Source organism: Cupressus sempervirens, chromosome 7 (genome assembly GCF_028749045.1).
Source record: "Cupressus sempervirens isolate cs-2001-9-10 chromosome 7, ASM2874904v1, whole genome shotgun sequence".
NCBI classification, from domain to species: Eukaryota; Viridiplantae; Streptophyta; class Pinopsida; order Cupressales; family Cupressaceae; genus Cupressus; species Cupressus sempervirens.
The window spans coordinates 261,993,569-262,012,072 of record NC_143124.1 but is presented as its reverse complement, the minus strand read 5'-3'; the positions used below and the strand labels follow the sequence as shown (position 1 = coordinate 262,012,072).

The 18,504-nt window shown below is 35.2% G+C and overlaps 1 protein-coding gene across 3 annotated transcripts in view; it reads left to right on the top strand.

The window, feature by feature from the left end:
* UVR3 (DNA photolyase family protein) overlaps positions 1-9,104 on the top strand; it is a 172,112-nt gene extending 163,008 nt beyond the window's left edge. For all 3 annotated transcript variants that reach the window (XR_016353728.1, XM_089791216.1, XM_089791215.1), the window contains one exon: positions 8,692-9,104. Coding sequence is in view for 2 of the 3 variants with exons in the window: in XM_089791216.1 (XP_089647342.1) it covers positions 8,692-8,885 (194 nt within the window). In the remaining variant the exon portion in view is untranslated. The remainder of the gene's footprint in view (positions 1-8,691) is intronic.
* Positions 9,105-18,504: the final 9,400 nt, after the last annotated feature.

Below are 18,504 nucleotides of genomic sequence, written 5' to 3'. Positions count from 1 at the left end.
TTTGAGATTGTTACTGGAATGCAGCCTAATGAAGTATCAGATTTAAGAGATATTGCTAGTGAAGAGAAGAGAAGTGATGTAGGAGAAGAGTTTGCTGATTTTATGGAGTCTTTGCATAAGGAAGTGAAGCTGAAATTGGAACAAAGTAATTAGAAGTATAAGTAGAACGCTGATAAGTGTAGAAAACATCATGTTTTTGTAGTTGGTGATGAGGTGATGGTTCATTTGAAGAAAGGGGGATTTCCTATTGGAACATACAGTATGTTGAAGATGAAGAAATTTGGACCTTGTAAGATCTCGAAGAAGTTTGACAGTGGTAATGTTTATGAAGTTGAGTTTTTTGATGACATTGATATATCTCCTATATTCAATGTTGCTGATTTGTATGAGTATCATGAATCAGATGATGAAGTTGTTGTATCAGATAATCATCCTAAGAAGTAGATTGAAGAGGTTGAACAGATAGTGGATCAGAAGGTTGGTAAGAGTACAAGAGGAAAAGAGTACTATGAGTATTTGGTAAAATGGAAGAACAAACCAATGGAAGATGCTACATGGATTTCCAAATCTGAGTTGGATTTCAGCTCAGGTTGTGACATATCAAATGATTTAGGAGAATCATTTCTTTCAACCTTGGTTGTTTGATGCAGGAGCATCTTAGGTTGCATGGCTATCCTGCATGTTTACTAAGTAACTTAGTTTCTGTCGAGTTGCAATGTCTTGCATTGCTGAGTTTTCTATGTTTGTCGAGTTCATAATTGCTGTCGAGTTATCCTATGGTTGTTGATTTCTTTTCATTTGCGGAGCATTCCCAAGTTCTTTGGTTGCCGAGCATTCCCGAGTTCTTTGGTTGCCGAGTGTTGCCGAGTATTGCTGAGTTTGGCGAGTTGCAGCATTTTGCTTGGTTATTCGTTTGCCAAATTGTCTATGTGCAGTTTTCTGTTGAAGCTGACCTTTGCATTTAATTTAGTGGTAGTTTTATTTGTTGACAGCTGAGTTATGGCTTATTATAGCATTTAATATGATAGTTTATTTTGTTGTAATTGCAACAGGCCAACTTGTGGTCGTGCATGTATTTAAGAAGTCTTTGGTAGTCTTAGGTAAGGGATTAGAGGAGCTAGAAGATAGATCAAGGAGGTCGAAGTAGAGTTGAAATGCAAAGTTTTACCATGGAAGATTAATGTATGTTGGAGGTAACCCAGAAGACCTTACAGCTGGGCACGTATTTCGTTATTTAATGAATTTATGAAAGCATTTTTTCCTCTATCTCCCGAGTTTGTTGTTGTTTGGTGTTTGTTTTTTGCTGTGTTTACTATCGCAGGCGGTTTGAATAGCTGGGTGTGCCTTTGGCCTTGGTTATCTCATCCCTCCCTGCGTCATTACCTAACTTGACACAAAACTGATTGAGGAGACACTATACGATGCCATTCCATCAACCTAAACTGCACATCATACAGTTACCTAGATTCCCATACGAAATCACTTACTATCACCGATATTTCACTACACTATATGACCTATTCACACTGTATGACCCTATCTGGTCCCAGTGTACGACATTTCCATACCCCTCCACCTGTAATAACCCTGCTGGGTTGTAGCATCAAATAACACTAATTTCCCTAATATCTAATGGTAAATTATTTTATTAAACACTTGTTTAGCAACCCCATAACTGGTGTTAATGACATGGCTAGATATTAACTATTATGCCACACTAGTCAAGCCAAATACTGAAATGATATTTGTAATTCAACTTGATAAGTATCAACTTATAATTTATTATTCAAACCCTTGAAGTTACGGATATACACTCAACATAGATAATGAGGAATTATGTAATTACACCACCCAATAGCAACAATACAATTCTGGAATACACTGATTGGCAAACCATGTGCAAGATATAAGAAGAACCTAATTTGATAATGTCAATGATTGGCCTTAATATTGAGATTGCAATCCAGATTGTAGTTAGCTTTATTCTTCTATCAATTTGCAGCTTCTAGATGGAAATGACTTGCAATGTGCATGAAATCATGACCCTGAAAAACTGATCTGCAACCTTAAAATACTAACTGCAGGTTTGAATAACTTATTGGCAGCACAGTTATTGAACGTCTGGTGGAACTGGGCAGTAATAGTCCCAAAAAGTGCATCGCTAAACCCAAATTCAGCTCACTAGTTTTCACGTCAATGCCATAAACTAATCGCAGGTGGTTAAGCATGATCACTACGCCTCTTGGTTACCACGTGGAGCTTAGAAATTGCCATGGTAATTCTGGAAAATGCCAAAGGCTACAATAATGATGAATGGTTTCTTGTAAGAAACCCACGTTAGTCTCATATGAATTGCAGGTATGTTGGAAATTCACACAAAACTCCTTCACAAATCAGTCAAACCCCAATCTTTCCTTGGCCACAGGAATACAGTAGGAGAGTGTTGGCCAATTGTATACTTCAGCATCGTTGCTAAGAACTTCTTAGACGAGATCCTTATACTTAAGAAAGGGTTCACAATTTAGAACTCAGGAAAAAGCCACAAAGACACAAAAAACAAATATATATTCAAGCGTGCTTTTCCCATGAAATGAGCTTGTATTTATAACCTCCAATTTTTTTTTTTGTTGCTAAAATGTAACTTCACTCAAGAAGCTTCATCACACAACATTAATTAGAAACTTCCATTAGATTCTCTCACTTGACTTGGCTTAACTAATTAATAAATGACACTTTTCAATGATAACTCAACTCTCAGCTTAAGTGAAATTACAAAGTTAAATTATAACTTTATAATAAGTCATTTAATAATTAATAATAATTTGGCCAGTAAAAATATAATAACTCCCAAAATACTCATCATTTAAATATACCATTTGAAATAGGAGTCATACCTATTATTTCTCCATGTGACCAAATGCACTTTCCAAAAAATAGAAAGAGCCCATCTCAATTGACACCAACTTACCACTAATAGTAAGTAGACAAAACTAAGCCCAAATGAAGTCCAATCTGAGCCAAACGAAGACCAACCTATAGCTTACTGAGATGTGGAGAAGATAAGACCCTCCCAAGCCAAACCACTACTGTAGAAGGCCCTCTATCCATAATAATTAGCCTACGTGGATCACAATAATATGCTAATCCCTGAAACTCTAATGCTGACAAAATTGGGGACATTACACCACTGTACATTTGTTCCCTTTGCAACTGTATGTCTCCTTACCTTCACAGTGTATAGGCAAATAGAAGTACCATACACCCATTTAGGCTTGGTATCATACAGTCATACCAACATCATACCAAGAGTTGGAAGTATAAAGATATGCATCCCAATTCGTCTACAAATGTGCCATTAGGTGAGGAACATTACATGTGAGTGGTGATGAAGCTGAAGGAGGAGTTGCAAGAAATGAATAACTTTTACTTGAGAAAGGGAATGAAAGATTCTTGAGACTCTTAACTAGGGCTAGTGTAAAATGACATTTCAATTTGGCTGATTATGATGGTAAGCTAAATTTGCACGAATTACTTGAGTGGATTCCTAAGATGGAAAAGTATTTCGGGTATGATATTTACAATTGTAGATAAGAAGGTGATGATATCTAGGACTAAGATGAAAGAACATACATCTTTATGGTGGGAACATTTCCAGATAGACAAAGAAGAGGAAATGACAAGATCAAATCATGGCATATAATGGTAAATACTTTGAAGGGTAAATTCTTACCTTGTGAATATCAAGTAAGCTTGTTGAGGAAAAGGAAAAACCTAAAACCGCAGGATTCTATTGTGAAGGAGTATGTGAAGAATCTAATAGGTTAGATATCAGATCTGGTAATATGGATGATGAGGTTGAAAGAATTGCAAGATACAGGTGAATGGTTTGAGGGCATCTATTCTAGAATAAAGTAGTTTGTCAAGATGGATAGCAATTTGGAAGAATACAAGTTTTCTTTAAAGGCAAAGGATAAGTTAAACAAAATACATGAACATAGAAAAAAAGGTAAAGGTGGCAGATTTCAGAGAGGGAGCCATAGATCATTTGTAGGAGTTAAATCTACTTTGATCCAAGCAAAGACAAAGCAGGATGGAAAGATGAGAGATCATACCAAGGAAGAGGAGGTGGATTTCCTAGAGGTAATGGTTACCAAAGAGAGGACAAAAATTGGTTCAAGGGAACTTGTTTCAAATGTGGAGGTGGTCATAGAGAACTTGAGTTCATTCATGGAAATTCAAGCCAGGAGATAGGTAGTAGTAGCAAAAAATGTATTTGTGAGAGAGGAGTTAGTACTTGAATCAACTTATGAAACAAAAGATGGAGATTCCCTAATGCTTAGAAGAGCCCTATGTAATGAGGAACCTGATCAAGAATTGGTGATGAGGAAGAAATGCATTTTTGAGAGAGGAGTCACTTGAGTTAACTCATAAAACAAAAGATGTACAGTTGCAAGGATGTATTGCAAAGTCATCATTGATTGTGGAAGTTCGAATAATTTAGCATCAGAGGAGTTGGCTACCAAGTTATATTCGCTAGAGATGAATCACCTGAAGCCATATCATATTCATGGATGATCATAAGGTTTTGGTAAGTGAATAATGTTCGGTGAAACTAAAGATTGAGTAATATCAAGATGAAGTCCTTTGTGATATTATATCGATGGATTGTTGTCATATCTTGTTGGGTAGACCATGGCATTACTTATCCTGAGAATTAATTGTTTTAACTATTTTATCAGCTTGGAGATCATTTTGATAACTAGAGCTGTGGAGAATTTAGAGCTTGTTGAAAAGAAATTAGAGATATATTGCGGATCAAGGAAGAGAAGCAAAAATTAGCATCAAAATAATTCTTAATTGAGCTATACTTCCAAACAGCTGATGTCACCTTGTAAGGAAGGGTATTCTTGCATGATTTTGCGGTGTGAAGGTGTAAGTATCAGCTACTGTCCAGATTAACCACACCTAGTGTGAAGGTGTAAGTATCAGATATTGTCCAGATCAATCACACCTAGAGAAGGTTCTGAGCAAGTTTTAGATTCATCTAATTCCCTCTAGGGCTGTACAATACTAGCTGTAGCTGATGTCAGGTAGGGAACCACCCTATAGCAGATTTAAATCATATGGCATTGGTAGTTACTTATTTTCAGAACGTGGGAGGATTCAGAGAATTAGAAAAATCAATAATATTCATTCTTGTATTCAAATCAGCTATCATGATGGATTCCACATGCATTTGATTGAAGGAAATAATTTAATCATTTTAATTCAGTCGTGGTTTGAATTTCCTAGTGCCATTTTAATTTTAGTCATTTGTAGTTTTTATTTTTCTATTTTGCAATTTTCTGGCAAAATATCCAAGAGAATTATATAAAAAACCATAGAACCACAAAATAATTAGAATATAGACAAATCCAAAAAACAATACTTCTTATTGTTGAGAGATTGTATGCACTTACGAAAGGATGGACAAAAGCATATTTTACCCTCACATTGCGGGAGGCAATGAAGGAAGCACATAGCATGCAAATGTCAACTCCTTGCTGTAAGTTTGTTTCCAAACCTTTTACTTCAGCTAGTAATAGTAATTCAGCTCCAAAGAACATTGAGAATTGTGATCCCAAAAAATCATTTGCAGCTCATTGGACTAGGAAACACTCAATAATCTTTGTTGGAAGAAAACTTTAATTCTATTGCAAGGGTCCCTATGATGAAAGGCATGATTGTCCTCAAAGGTGAAAAGGGAGAAACATTCAGATGGAATGGTTTTATGATGAAGAAAACCAGTCTAATATAGAGGAACAACAAGCTTTCCAAGAAGATTTAGAGGCTGAATGTGGAGGAAGAGAAGGTGAGGGTGTAGGTGAAATCAATATCAAGGAAGTATACCTATCTTACATGAAGGAAGGTTTTCTCTAGATGTGTGGCCTCTTGGTAGGACAAGGAGTGATCTCCTTACTTGACTCAGGTGCAATAAATAACTTCATAGATGCATAGTTAGTGGCAAGGCATGGGTTCCAAACTCAAGTCTTTGAGGGCACAGGCATGAAGGTAGGAGATGGCTATATTGTCAAGTGTCATAGAATGATTTTCAACCTTCCTATGCACTTGCACAACTGTGAAGTCAAGGCTGATTTTTTAGTTGTTAGTACCGGAGGCAAAAATGTAGTCCTTGGTATGAGATGACTTTATGACGTTGGAGTAACTCTCAACCTTAATGAGGATGAGATTTGAAGTGGATAGTAAGACTCATGTTTTAAAAGACATCAGGGAGAGTAGTTTGAGAGTTATTACATTTAGCCGGATGGAGAGGCTCATTAGACATGACATTGTTAAGTGGGCAATAGAGTTTAGATTTATGTTTGCGCATAAAGAAGAAAAACCAGCTTACCATCCAAATGCACAAAATCTCAAGATTAAAACACATAAAAATGTTTATTGAGATTCTACCTGGTAGGCCTCTAGATAGAGGTGAAGAGCACACCATTGAGTTGGAGGATGGCTTAAAGCATGTATCATCACACCTTCCAGCTCGTTTGGACAAGTTGGCAGTACTAGTATTGTTTGTGGATTCAGAGCTTTGTTGGAAGCACAGTGTGTTGGTTGGTTACTTGCCTTGTCGGTGAGATCGTCACCTACTTTTCCAATGATAGGTTTTTGGAACCTCTTGCAACTTACTCCATGTATGGAGTCTTGACCTTTATCAACTACAACTTTGTGTCACACTATAGATGATTTTTTGGCTCACACAATGATTGACTCTTTGGCTCATACTTTCGATGGTTTCTAGTAATCATCGTCTCCTCTCACTCTACTCTCTTAGACAAATAAGTCTCCTTTACTCTCCTTCCTCCTCTTAAGTATATTTTTATCAGTCATCTTTTTCAGGGCATTAATTGGTAGATGTTCAATGTTAGCCAACATCCCAGTATTCTTCGTCCTTGTGGGTCCTTTCTTCATAATGTATTTACTGCTAACATTGTTCTCGGTGCCTTTCCTCACGCCAGTCTCCTCTCACTCTACTTAGAAGGATTAATCTCCTTTACTCTCCTTCCTCCTCTTAAGTACATTTCTTATCGATCATTTTTTTAAGGGCATTAATTGCCAGAGGTTTGATGTTGGCCAACATCCTAGTATTATTTATCACTATGGGTCCTTTGCTTCATATTGTTGCAATATTTACTGCTAACATTGCTCCCGGTGCCTTTTCTCATGCCGGTCTTGTGATTTAGTAAGATTATGTGCCAACAATCTTGGAATTCTTCTGAGAAGATCGAAGACCCTAGGTTTCACTACGAGTTTATTGTGTATCAATTTTTGACTCTTGAGCTTCTCTTTGCATGTAGTAATTGACCAGAACTTCCTCACATGTAATGAGTCCTCTATCAATCGATCCTTTAGTATTTCTTTCCCATGGTCACTTTTTGTTATTAGAATTTGTTGAAATAATCAGCACATTACTCTAGCATCTTATTTGTTGTTATTGGTTAAGGTCTCTAGCTTCTAATAGGCAATGATGTCAAAATGTTAACTCCCTACGATATATGCTTGAACTTAAAGTGTTAACATGAATATAACAATGAACATAATACATTAATTTGGGAATACCATCAATATGGTAGAAAGATATAACTCTATAATCAACATGTAATGCATACCACAATAATGTTCCAGTTTCTAATACAAGCCAAAAATATGTAGCATTCAACAATTGGTTAAGAGTGCAGTGAAAACTAACAACTGGCCGAGAATTACAATCCATTACATTGCCATTTTTAAAACAATATGTTCTTTATTCTTATCAGCAGAACTATTGTCAATGATTAATATGATACTTTTTTCGTTTATAATGTGGAGGTTGTTTTAGTATGACATAGTGGGGGTCGGTAGTAATGTCATAGATTTATGGGTTCGTACAAGGATGTACTAATAGTAGATTGAAGAAGTTACAAATATTAGATGTCATTTAGGTTGTATCTAAACTAGTTTGTTCTCTTCTTATGACCAAATTCAGTTATAAAACATGTATTGCATCATGTATGTTTTGATCTCTTTAGTTGATACTAAAACTTGCAAATTTCGGTTGCACCTTAATCTTTTCTAAATAATAAACATAATAAAATTGTAGCTTGTGAATTTAAATATATACTCTTAAGGTCCAGTCAAACTATTCCTAGTCGTCTTCATTTGTGGGTATCTACACCCATACTCAAACTTGATTTTGCAATAACATACATACCTCATCCCTCATGCATGGATATATACATCCACACTGAAGCATGTACTACAAATTACACAATTATTACATGGGTATATGCTAATAGGAGATAAATTAACAATGGCTATGTGCATATCTAATGTTGTCTTATATCAATTTTTCAAAAATATGTTCATTTTTTTTGAAGACAGTTGAATTGGAGGTTTTTGATGTTCATAAGCTATTTCTTCTAATAGAAATTTCTTATGTACAAGCTAGTTTCAGTTTCTTATTTTGTTTGGTCTTGTGCTATTTTCTTCTTGTTAAGATAATTTTGGTTATACTTATGAGAGGTTAAAATCTTGTGGCCTCAAGCTAATTTTTCTATAGAAATATTTTTTGGTTTTGCTAGTTATAGTTCATTCCTTATTTTTGCATACTTCTGAGCTGTATGGAATTAACTCATATTGTATCAATCTTCTTCCTTCCCATAGTGGTTGCCCATGTTGAAGCAAGCAAAACATGTAAAGAGAAGATTGCGATAGCATATGCAAAAGGTAAAAACATTGATGGGAAGGTAAATCATGTTAAATTACAGTATAGTAAAGAAATTTCAGTTGGGGAAAATGATGACACAAAGGAAAGGTCTTCAAAGAAGCAGAGACAAAAGAAGTTGACAGATTATTGATGATTTTATAAATAATTTGCATGGTTTGGCATATTGTAATCCCTAGTGTGCCTTGTACTGGACATTACGAGGAAGGTAGCTTGTTTTCCAATTGTTTATGATTATCTTAAGCACACATTGTCGTTACGTATAATTTATAGTATAATTTACACCTTTCGTTGAAGTGTAACTATTTACATTCAAAATTTGATTTAAAAGTTTTCCAATTGTTTATGATTATCTTAAGTGCACATTGTTGTTATGTATAATTTTTAGTTTAATTTACACCTTTCCTTGAAGTGTAACTTGTTCACATTCAAAATTTGATTTAGAAGTAAATAAATTAGATATATGTAAATTAAATATGGACAAATGTGATTATTAGTTTTTTTAATCTTTACAAACTTGTTGGTCTAAAATGGCTTCTCATTTAAAAACTCTGTAGTCTTGACCTTTCTAGTTGTTGCTTCTTGTGTCTCGATGGTGGATCATAGAGTGCGATCCAAAACATTGATTAAAAAACACAACGTAATCTAAACTAGAAAGTTTGAATAAAACTCTAATGGATTGTGGAAATTGACATTTTTATTACCAAGACATGTTTTCCCGCTTTACTTTGTTCACGAGAGTAACAGTAAATTTGATGTTTAATTTTGATGAGTTTGTAGTAAGACTGTTGGGCGTCTATAATACACTGTTAAATTATCTGTCACTGGCTATAGGAATCAATTGTGGCAATTTTTTTGAATTGAGAACAGTGCAAATAAAAATAATAACGTTACTATTTTTAAAGGAATTTCCTCTAGCTTTGATTATTAGTTGAGAGTAATTTGAATTTCCTTGGTCTGGCTGAACAATGAATTCAACAATTTGAAAATAGATGTCTGTCTTCAATCTTTGTAATTGCTGGAAAAAATAAAATGCCACTTGACTATAATAGGTGTCAATGGCTTATACATGTATATTACAAGGGGTTTTCACTTCAAATACATAAACATATTTGTATTTGATTAGGCTTGAGTATGAAATGTTGGGTAATTTGTACAATAAGAAGTATATGTCATTCTCATTGAGCATATCATCAGATCCACAAATGTGTCTATTTATAATACTAGCTGTGTAAGTTCAATTATGTCTTGCTATTGTCAAAGGAAACTAGGTCTAAATTCAAGTAAGCTAAAATCCTAATAATTTCACTTTATTGGGTATAGAATTCTCATAGATCCATTCTAAAATGTAACCTTTTCAAAATTAAATTTGTAGATGAAGAAATAAGACAATTATTCCATTTTTCATATAGAATATTCTATGACTAATCATATATTGTGCACTTATATCCCTCATCAAACTAATATGGTTTTTCAAAATAAATAATGTATATGAATTGGAGGATATGTAAAAGCATTCAAGAGATTGACCAACCACTATATAAATTTTGAAGATTTTGGTTCTTCCAGTTGATCTTTAGAAGTTTTGAAATATAATGGTACCTACAAAATGTAACATACAACTGAATTATTAAGTATCCAATAAAAAACCAAAATAATACAAACAATTATCATAAGATAAGTAGGAAACTACAAGATAAGAGAAGATAAATTTATTAATGTCCAACAGGAGACCAATGAGGGTTTAAGGGATTGGAATTAGTACAAAGGGAAAACACCAGCAAGGGGGAGTACCAAACGGTGTCCGCAGAAAGAACGTGATGAAAGCAACAAAAGAACCAAGAAAAGGAATAACAACAACTAAGAACTCCTCACAGGTATTAGAGCAATCATATACTTTGGAAGGTTGTTGCTGAGTGTGATTTTTGTGGGGTCTCACAGATCTGGTGTCACCCAAGATAGTACAGGGAGACCACTTCAATCCTCAGGCAGGGATTGTAGGACTGAAGAAATAGGTGATGAGTTGCGTAGGGGTTGATGTTGAGCAAAGCTGGAGCTGTATAGTGTGCTTACGAAACTGCATGGTCTCTTGAATGGAGAGTGCAAGACAACGTTGGTCAATATATCTAAAGAATGAGGGAAGAGATCAACACTTTAAACAATAGTAGAATCTCCCTCAAATCTCATATTAAATGAGATAATGAAAAATAAAGTGAGACTTGGTCTCAACCTCTTTGAGGTGACAAAGTAAACATATCTTGTCCTCCCTGTCGATCTGGTGATCAGTCTGAATACGTAGCCGGTGAGATCCCAAGGAGATGCAAAGAGCGTGAGTCCAATGACGAGTGAGGTACTAGGGTCGTAAGATGATCCTATCTTGGATATCAAGGAAGTGGTTAGCATAGAAGGCCATACATGGGCGGAGCCCACCTGGGGGATTCTTCTAGGTCGTGATAACATATTGTCTGTAGATGTCAAGTCTAACATGCTCATTCAACTCTCGCTAAGGTGGAAGAAGATGGGCTGGAGCATCCAGAGAAAATTGAAAGGGGGGAAGATGATCCAAACTTATACGCATCAAGCCCAAGAGGGTAGAGACCTAGGTGTACTAGCAACGAGACCTGTGCCCAGAGTTCGAACTCGCAACCTCCATTGAGGAATAGTAAGCCAAGTAGGAAGCCAAACTAAATCAATGATGGTCCTCAATTTGAAAGGGTGAGCACCAAACTTTGCAAGAATGATGTTGTGCGGTGTGGATTGGCGACATTTGATAATGTGCCGAAGAAAAAGAGTGTGGACTCTCTCAACAGAGTTCCAGTCAGACTCCAAGGAGGGGCCCAAATAGTAGAGCCATAGAGAACAATTGGTTTGACCTGGGAGTTAAAAAGGGATATCTTAGTTGCAGTGTCTTAGAAGTGGTGTCGAAAACACTGTCGCTCAAGAATATGAAGGGAGCTAAGTCCCTTGTTGACTCTGGGTTGCATGGTTGGTCTTAAGCTGAATTGAGGTCCATAAAACTTAACTCCCAAGTAAGTATATGAAGATGCAATCTCGATCTTGGTACCCTGGAAGTAAAAACGAAGGTGTGATTTCCTCAAACAATTCAAGACCATAGCCCGAGTCTTGCCCAGATTTACAACAAGTTCACGTGAGACACAGAAAGAGGCCAAGGCATCAAGGAGCCATTGAAGACCATTAGGGGAAGATGCTAGGAGAATCACATCATCAAGTAGGAGAATATAGATCAACACTTGATGCAAGTAACAACCATCGCTAGGAAGTGAGCAATCATGGAGAAATGCCTCAAGCTCGTTGATGTAGATGCCAAAGAGAGTGGGGGGGGGGGGGGGGGGAGAGGGCAACCTTGTTTCACCTCGATAGTGCTTTGGATAAGGTCAGAGAAGCCCTGTGAGTCTTGAATCTACCCACAACACAGTCGTATAACCTCATAATAGTTGTAAGGAGAATCTCTGAGATCCTGATGTCCCTAAGATGCTCAAAGAGAGCCGCCCAACGAACAGAGTTGAAGGCTTTGCGAAAGTCAACAAAACAAAAGTAAACTTTTGTCGAGTGGTGGCAAGCCTCCTTAGTGATAGCTCGTAAGGTCAAATTGTGATCAGTGCTCTGAAAATCTGTACGAAACCTAGCTTGACCTCTAGCCTGACAATATCACTGATTGAGCTCTTTGGACATGATACCATTTAACATAGTCACATAGAGTTTGACGAAAGTATGCCCAACCATGGTGGTCCTGTGATTCTCGGGGTCGAAAGCTTGCCCAAATTTATGGATCAGATAGATAATATGTCGTGACCAAGAGTCAGGAAAGATGACACAAACCACTCTGTTAAAGAGAACTAGAAGAAAGGGACCCAGGACAGAGATAACCAACTTGAAGAATTCAACTTGGAGTCCTTCCTCCTCTGGAGTTTTGGTAATATTCATAACTCTAATTGCCTTAGCAATGTGGGAAAAGGAGAAGAGGTGACAACGGGTTGGGGGGGAGGATGAGATGGAGAGGGGGTTGGCTAGGAATATGTAAAGGTGTGGGAGGCAAGGGAGTGAACGTCCAAAGTGGAGGGAGGGGTGGATGGGGGGTGGTGACGAGGAAACAAGGTGCGCCAAAAGAGCTTTGTAGACTGGAAGAATGTGGCACAAAGAGATCTACGCTACAGCAAAGTGAACTGTCATTTCTTATGGCAAAGAAAGCAGCGGTAGTTGAGCCTTAACTAAGATGAAGAGGAGGAAGAAGTGATTAGAGTAGAGCGAAGCATGCGGTGAAAGGATTTGTAGTCCTCATCAAACCACTGGTTCATAGGGCAAGATCTGCGAGTGGGGCAAAAGGAGGTGCAGTGGGAAATCGAGAGAAGGGAAAACTCCCATAAGGCGGACACAAGTGAGTGGAACATGGATGTGACGTTCCTGGAGTTGGAGAAGGGGTCCTGGGGGAGGAGTTGTCTAAGGTGATGGATGAAGAGCTCTGTGTTGCCATCGTCAAAGCGAAAAGAAGTGCAAGCATGGGGGGAAGACTGCTAGAAGATGAGGGGCAAGAAGAAGCAGATAATCAAGGGAGAGGAGGTGTTAGGGGTCCTTGAAGGGTGATGCTAATGAGGGCATGGTCAGCCAGAGTAAGGCGAGAGAGGGTAAAGCAATAAATGAGAGGGATGAAGGAAGCCATAGAGAGAACATAGTCCACAATGCTAGCACCATCACCATGTGGCCAACAAGTGAAGAGTTCGAAGTCAGGAAAGCCCATTCAAAATCACTAAGTCAGATGATTCACAAAGCCGAAGTATATATACATATCACAAAGCCGAAGTATATATACATATTAAGGTGGAATTTAAAAGGCTAAATATATACAACTCTGAAATCCAAGAAATTAATTACACTAAATTTTTTGTATTCCTTCCACCTATCATAAGCTAGTCATAATCCACCACCAACCATGTAGGCTTCACTTAGTAAACCAAAATTGTAATACCCCTCATTTGCTATCACTGTAGATTTAATTGTTAAAGTTCTATATGACTCTTCTATTAATGTGCTAGCCCTTATTTGATATTTGAAATGCAATACATTGATATGTTGAGTAATTGATTATGTCAGGTTGTAACAATTTTTTACTAGTAGTGATGATGATTTGTTTTCTCTTTCTTAGTTAATGAAATTACTTTCATGATGATGCCATATGACGTGTCTTAGAGAGATGTTTAGTGTGTCCTCATGATGATGATATATTCATGTTAGAATATGATGTTATTTATATTTAGGATTTTCTATTATACTTACCCCATCCTTGCATGTGTGTGTGTGTGTGTGTGTGTGTGTGTGTGTGTGTGTGTGTGTGTGTGTGTGTGTGTGTGTTTTACATTTATGTTTGACAGGCCAAATATGGTTGAGGGATGGAGTTATAGTCACCTATTAGGTGGGATCTACATGATTTACCACTCCCTGCCATTGTCTATTTTGCTTAGATATATATGCACATGTACATGCTCGTATTTTATATAGATTTGCATGTACGAGGCATCGACTTCCTTGAATTGCCAAAATGAGAGTGTCTTATCGCAATAATTCAATGGTAAGAATGACGAGATAATTTTCAGGTTCAATCCCAAGCATAATCTAATTACTTGTCCTGAGAAGGAGGACATGTATCTAATTTTCCACCCTTTCTAAATCCATGCATTTATCTTTGTCCGTGTTGTTGAGTTTTGGTCAGTCTTGGTAATGTTGCTTTTATGTGGATTTGACTGTGATATATTTGATAAATGATACAATTATAATATTTGGGTTAATCGTATAATATTGATAATCATTAAATATTATTTGATTTAAAAGAAAATAATAAAATATGAAAATATTCAATTAATTAAAAACTAATTAAATATATCATTTAATTTAAAATACTTAATGTAGAAGTCTAATTTAGAAAATTGGTTTAAAAGAAACTAAAATACGAGGATATTTAATTAATTATAAATTAATTAAATATGTTCTTCTATTTAAAATATTTAATTTAAGAAGTTGGATAAAAATATAATTAAAATATTAAAAGATTAATGTTTAATATTGCTTTATTATAAATATTTAATTAATAATAATTAAATTAGAGTTGTATTTAAATAATGAGCTTTAATTATTATTATTAATTTAAATAATAAATTGAGTTTTAATTAGTATTTGTACTATTTAATAAAGTGGAGGAAAAGAAAAGAAGAGAATATTTTAATTAAAAAGTTCTTTACGTGTGCATGAAATGATTAAATAATAGAAGTTTATGTTAAGGAGAGGCCTTTGCATGTTCAAAAATTAGAAACCCTAGGTAGAGTTAAATTCTTTTATTAAAAGATTCAAGCTCATTTCTACCCACTAGGGGTTTGGGGAACAAAATTTGGAATTGGATAAAAAAGAATTGTTAAAAGTTTCAGAGGGTTTGGATTTGCATGTGTTCACAGATTATCTCTAAATTTAACTCTGGTTTTGAGGTTGGGTTTGAAAACTCATTATAGAATTTTATTCAAAGATCTGTCCACTTCGTGTCTTCCTAGGTGCTTGCACAATGCTTATTAAATTTTTGTATTGATTTTTGGATAAAGAATTATGTTGTAATTTAAAAAAAGTAACAAATTATTAATCAAGAAAACTTGACTAAGGAAAATTGTATAAAAATTTAGAAAATTATTACGATTGTATTATTTTAAAATCCTTTCTAATATTAAAAAAAATTTGATAATAGAAAATTGGAAGAAAATAACAAATTGAACACTTAAGGTTTCAACTTTAAATTTGTCATTAGAACCATATGAGTATTATTGATTTTCTAAATAAGATAAATATTCTTTTTATATCTAAAATAATTTGGTTGCAAAATTTATTGGGAAAACAAAAAAATTAATTAGGAGGAAAGCATATTGTAACTAAACTTATGCATGCATGCGAAAATAAATATATTAAATATATAAAATTAAGTATAGTATGATTGCATGATTTGAGAGATCGAAGGCATACAAAAATACTAAGTGTATGCTATTTTTATTTTATAATTTAAATATAATATAATTTATAATTTTTTTTTTAAATTAATAATTTTATGATTAATTATTAATTTCATATATATATATATATAATTTATTTATTTTGAAAAATAATAAATAAATACTATTTATTTTCTTATAAGTGAGATTTTTATATCAATTACTTTTAAAAATCTTAGTGGGATATAACTTATTATATATTTATTAATGCAAGTGGAGTTACAAATTAATAAGTATATAATAGTGATTTAGTTATATTTTAAGAGAAGCTTTAGTGAAGTTCACTATATAATCATCTAGTTATGAATATTTAATATTATGAGAGAAACTATAGATAATTAAAATTAAAATTTTAAGTTTGAGTTGTCTTTAGTTGCATCATGAATTGAAGGAAAAATAAATATTAATATTGGATTTAAATAGAAGTCAAATTAATATTTTAAAAATGAAATTAATATTATAATCTAATAATATGCATTTATGTTATTAATTAAATCATTCATGATTTAAGATTATTTAAATTAATAACATGATATTTTATATTCACAAAGAGATGAGACATTCAAATACTTGTTGATTTAAATAAGTACATAAGCATAACAATTTATATTAACATGTATGTAGTTATGATAATTTCACATCTGAGTTGTTAGTTTAAGATTTGATATCCTTTTGCTTCTGCTCCTACGTTTGGGTTCTGTTTTCAGCTTCTGCTCCCGCGTCCGGCTTTATGGCGGCCACTCTGGCTTCAATTCTGGCTTTGACTTCTACTGCTTATTGGGCTAGAGCTTCTGCTTCAGTTTCTAATCTAGTTTTTCCTGCTTTTTAGGCTAGGGCTTCTCTTGATCCTAGTGGGGATATTCGTTCCCCAGAAGCAGTGGGCGGTTCGACCATTTCCTATGTTGATGTGATCGCTTATGAGGCTGGTCTTCGTGATTGGTTTGTGCGTCCAGGGCCTCATGCTGCTGTGCCTGTTGCAATATGTAACCCTATTCTGATCAATCTAGAGTCTGATCTTGTTGATGATATTTCTATTTATGTGGAGGACTTCTCCTCTACTATTTCCATTTTTCATTTTAGGGGTTTTGGCCTTCTCTGTCGGATCCGCATGCCTGAATTTCCAAATTTTGAGAACCTATAGTTTCAGATATTGTCTAGACTTTCCCTGTGGCAAGGGGCTTTTTCTTTGTGAAATTTGTTTCTAAGGAGGATTGAAATGCCATCCTCAGGCATGGTTTCTCTTGGGAGGAGAGGTTCCCCTTGATGGCCAAACTATGGTATGTGGATTTTGATCCATCTATTGAATCCTTTAACAAGATACCTTTGTGGGTAAGATTGCCTAATTTTCCCCTTCACATATGGCTAGATTTAGTCCTAGAGGCCGTGGGGGAGGCACTAGGGAATTTTTTGCTGGTTGACTCTATGTCTTCCAATGTGTTTTGGACAACATATGCTCACATTCTTGTAGAGATAAAGGGGCTTCTAGAAATGATTAAATTGGCCTTTCCCAATGGCTCTTGGAGTCACCTTCTTGGTGGAAGGGGGTTTTGGATGATCACTACACTATTCAGAAAGCTCCCTCTATTGGGGGTGGGTTGGTTGATTCATCTTAGGATTCTTTGGAGGTGGATTCTGTAGCTACTACACATGATTTAAATGTCTCCCCTACAGTGGTGGCCAATACTGTTGACCCTCCTTTGACTGCTGCTATCTCTGATTCGATTAATGCTCCTCATCTAGCTCTAGGTCTGGGGGGAGTTGTTGCCCCTCTTTCGTGTGGTGGTGGTACTTCTTCCCTGGCTGTGATGGATTTGGGGGATGCTTATGGTTTGGATGACCTTGCTTGGCAAAAGGTTGCTAAGATGTTGAAGGAGGGATGGACAAAAGTAAAGGGAAAAAATGCCAAGCCCTCTTTTCCATCATTTGATATGTCTCTACGTTCTCAAAAGATGGGATCTAAAAGTAAATCTTGAAGCTCGAATAAATTATTTTCCAACTGCTCGCCTAGTCTTTTTTGAGGCTGTCCCTTTTTGTTTTGGTTAACCTGGTCTCTTTGGCTTGTTGTCTTGTAGTTTGACATGGTTCGGGATTAAATGTCTTCTTTTGTAATTATGGGGTTTCAGGATCCCGTTTAAAACCTATTTAGGTGGTAGTAGTGCACTGTGTTATCTGTGAAGCCACTTTGGTCACCTTGTTTTGTCAGGCGACTTGTCTCATCTAAGGTTTGTTGTTTTTAAGTTTGGGCTTTATTGAAAATTATAAGATTTGTAAAGGGTTTTAGGCACCCTTCAAAACTTGTTTTGCTTAATAAAAAAAAATGTATATTCTTACTTTATTTTTAAACATATCTTTATGAATCAAACTAAACAAGAGAGAATGATGGAAATAAATCATATGACTAAAAAATGTGTTTTCTCAAATATTTATTTATAGTCTTTTGTTATGTTTATTTTTGTGATGATTTTTCTTTGTGGGTTGTTTATTTGGCCAAGTTAGGATGTGCACTAGAGACATTTTTGAGATTTTTTTTATGATTATTTGAATGAATTTCATTATGTACTTTATGATTTAAATTGGGATTCCTTTTATGAAATTTCTTTTGATGAGCATTTATGAGACCTTGGGGTTTGAGAACCAATTATGTTTTTTGGTTGTATGTTAAGGAACCAAATTCGATCAATATTACTTATGTGGTATGAGACACAATTGTGG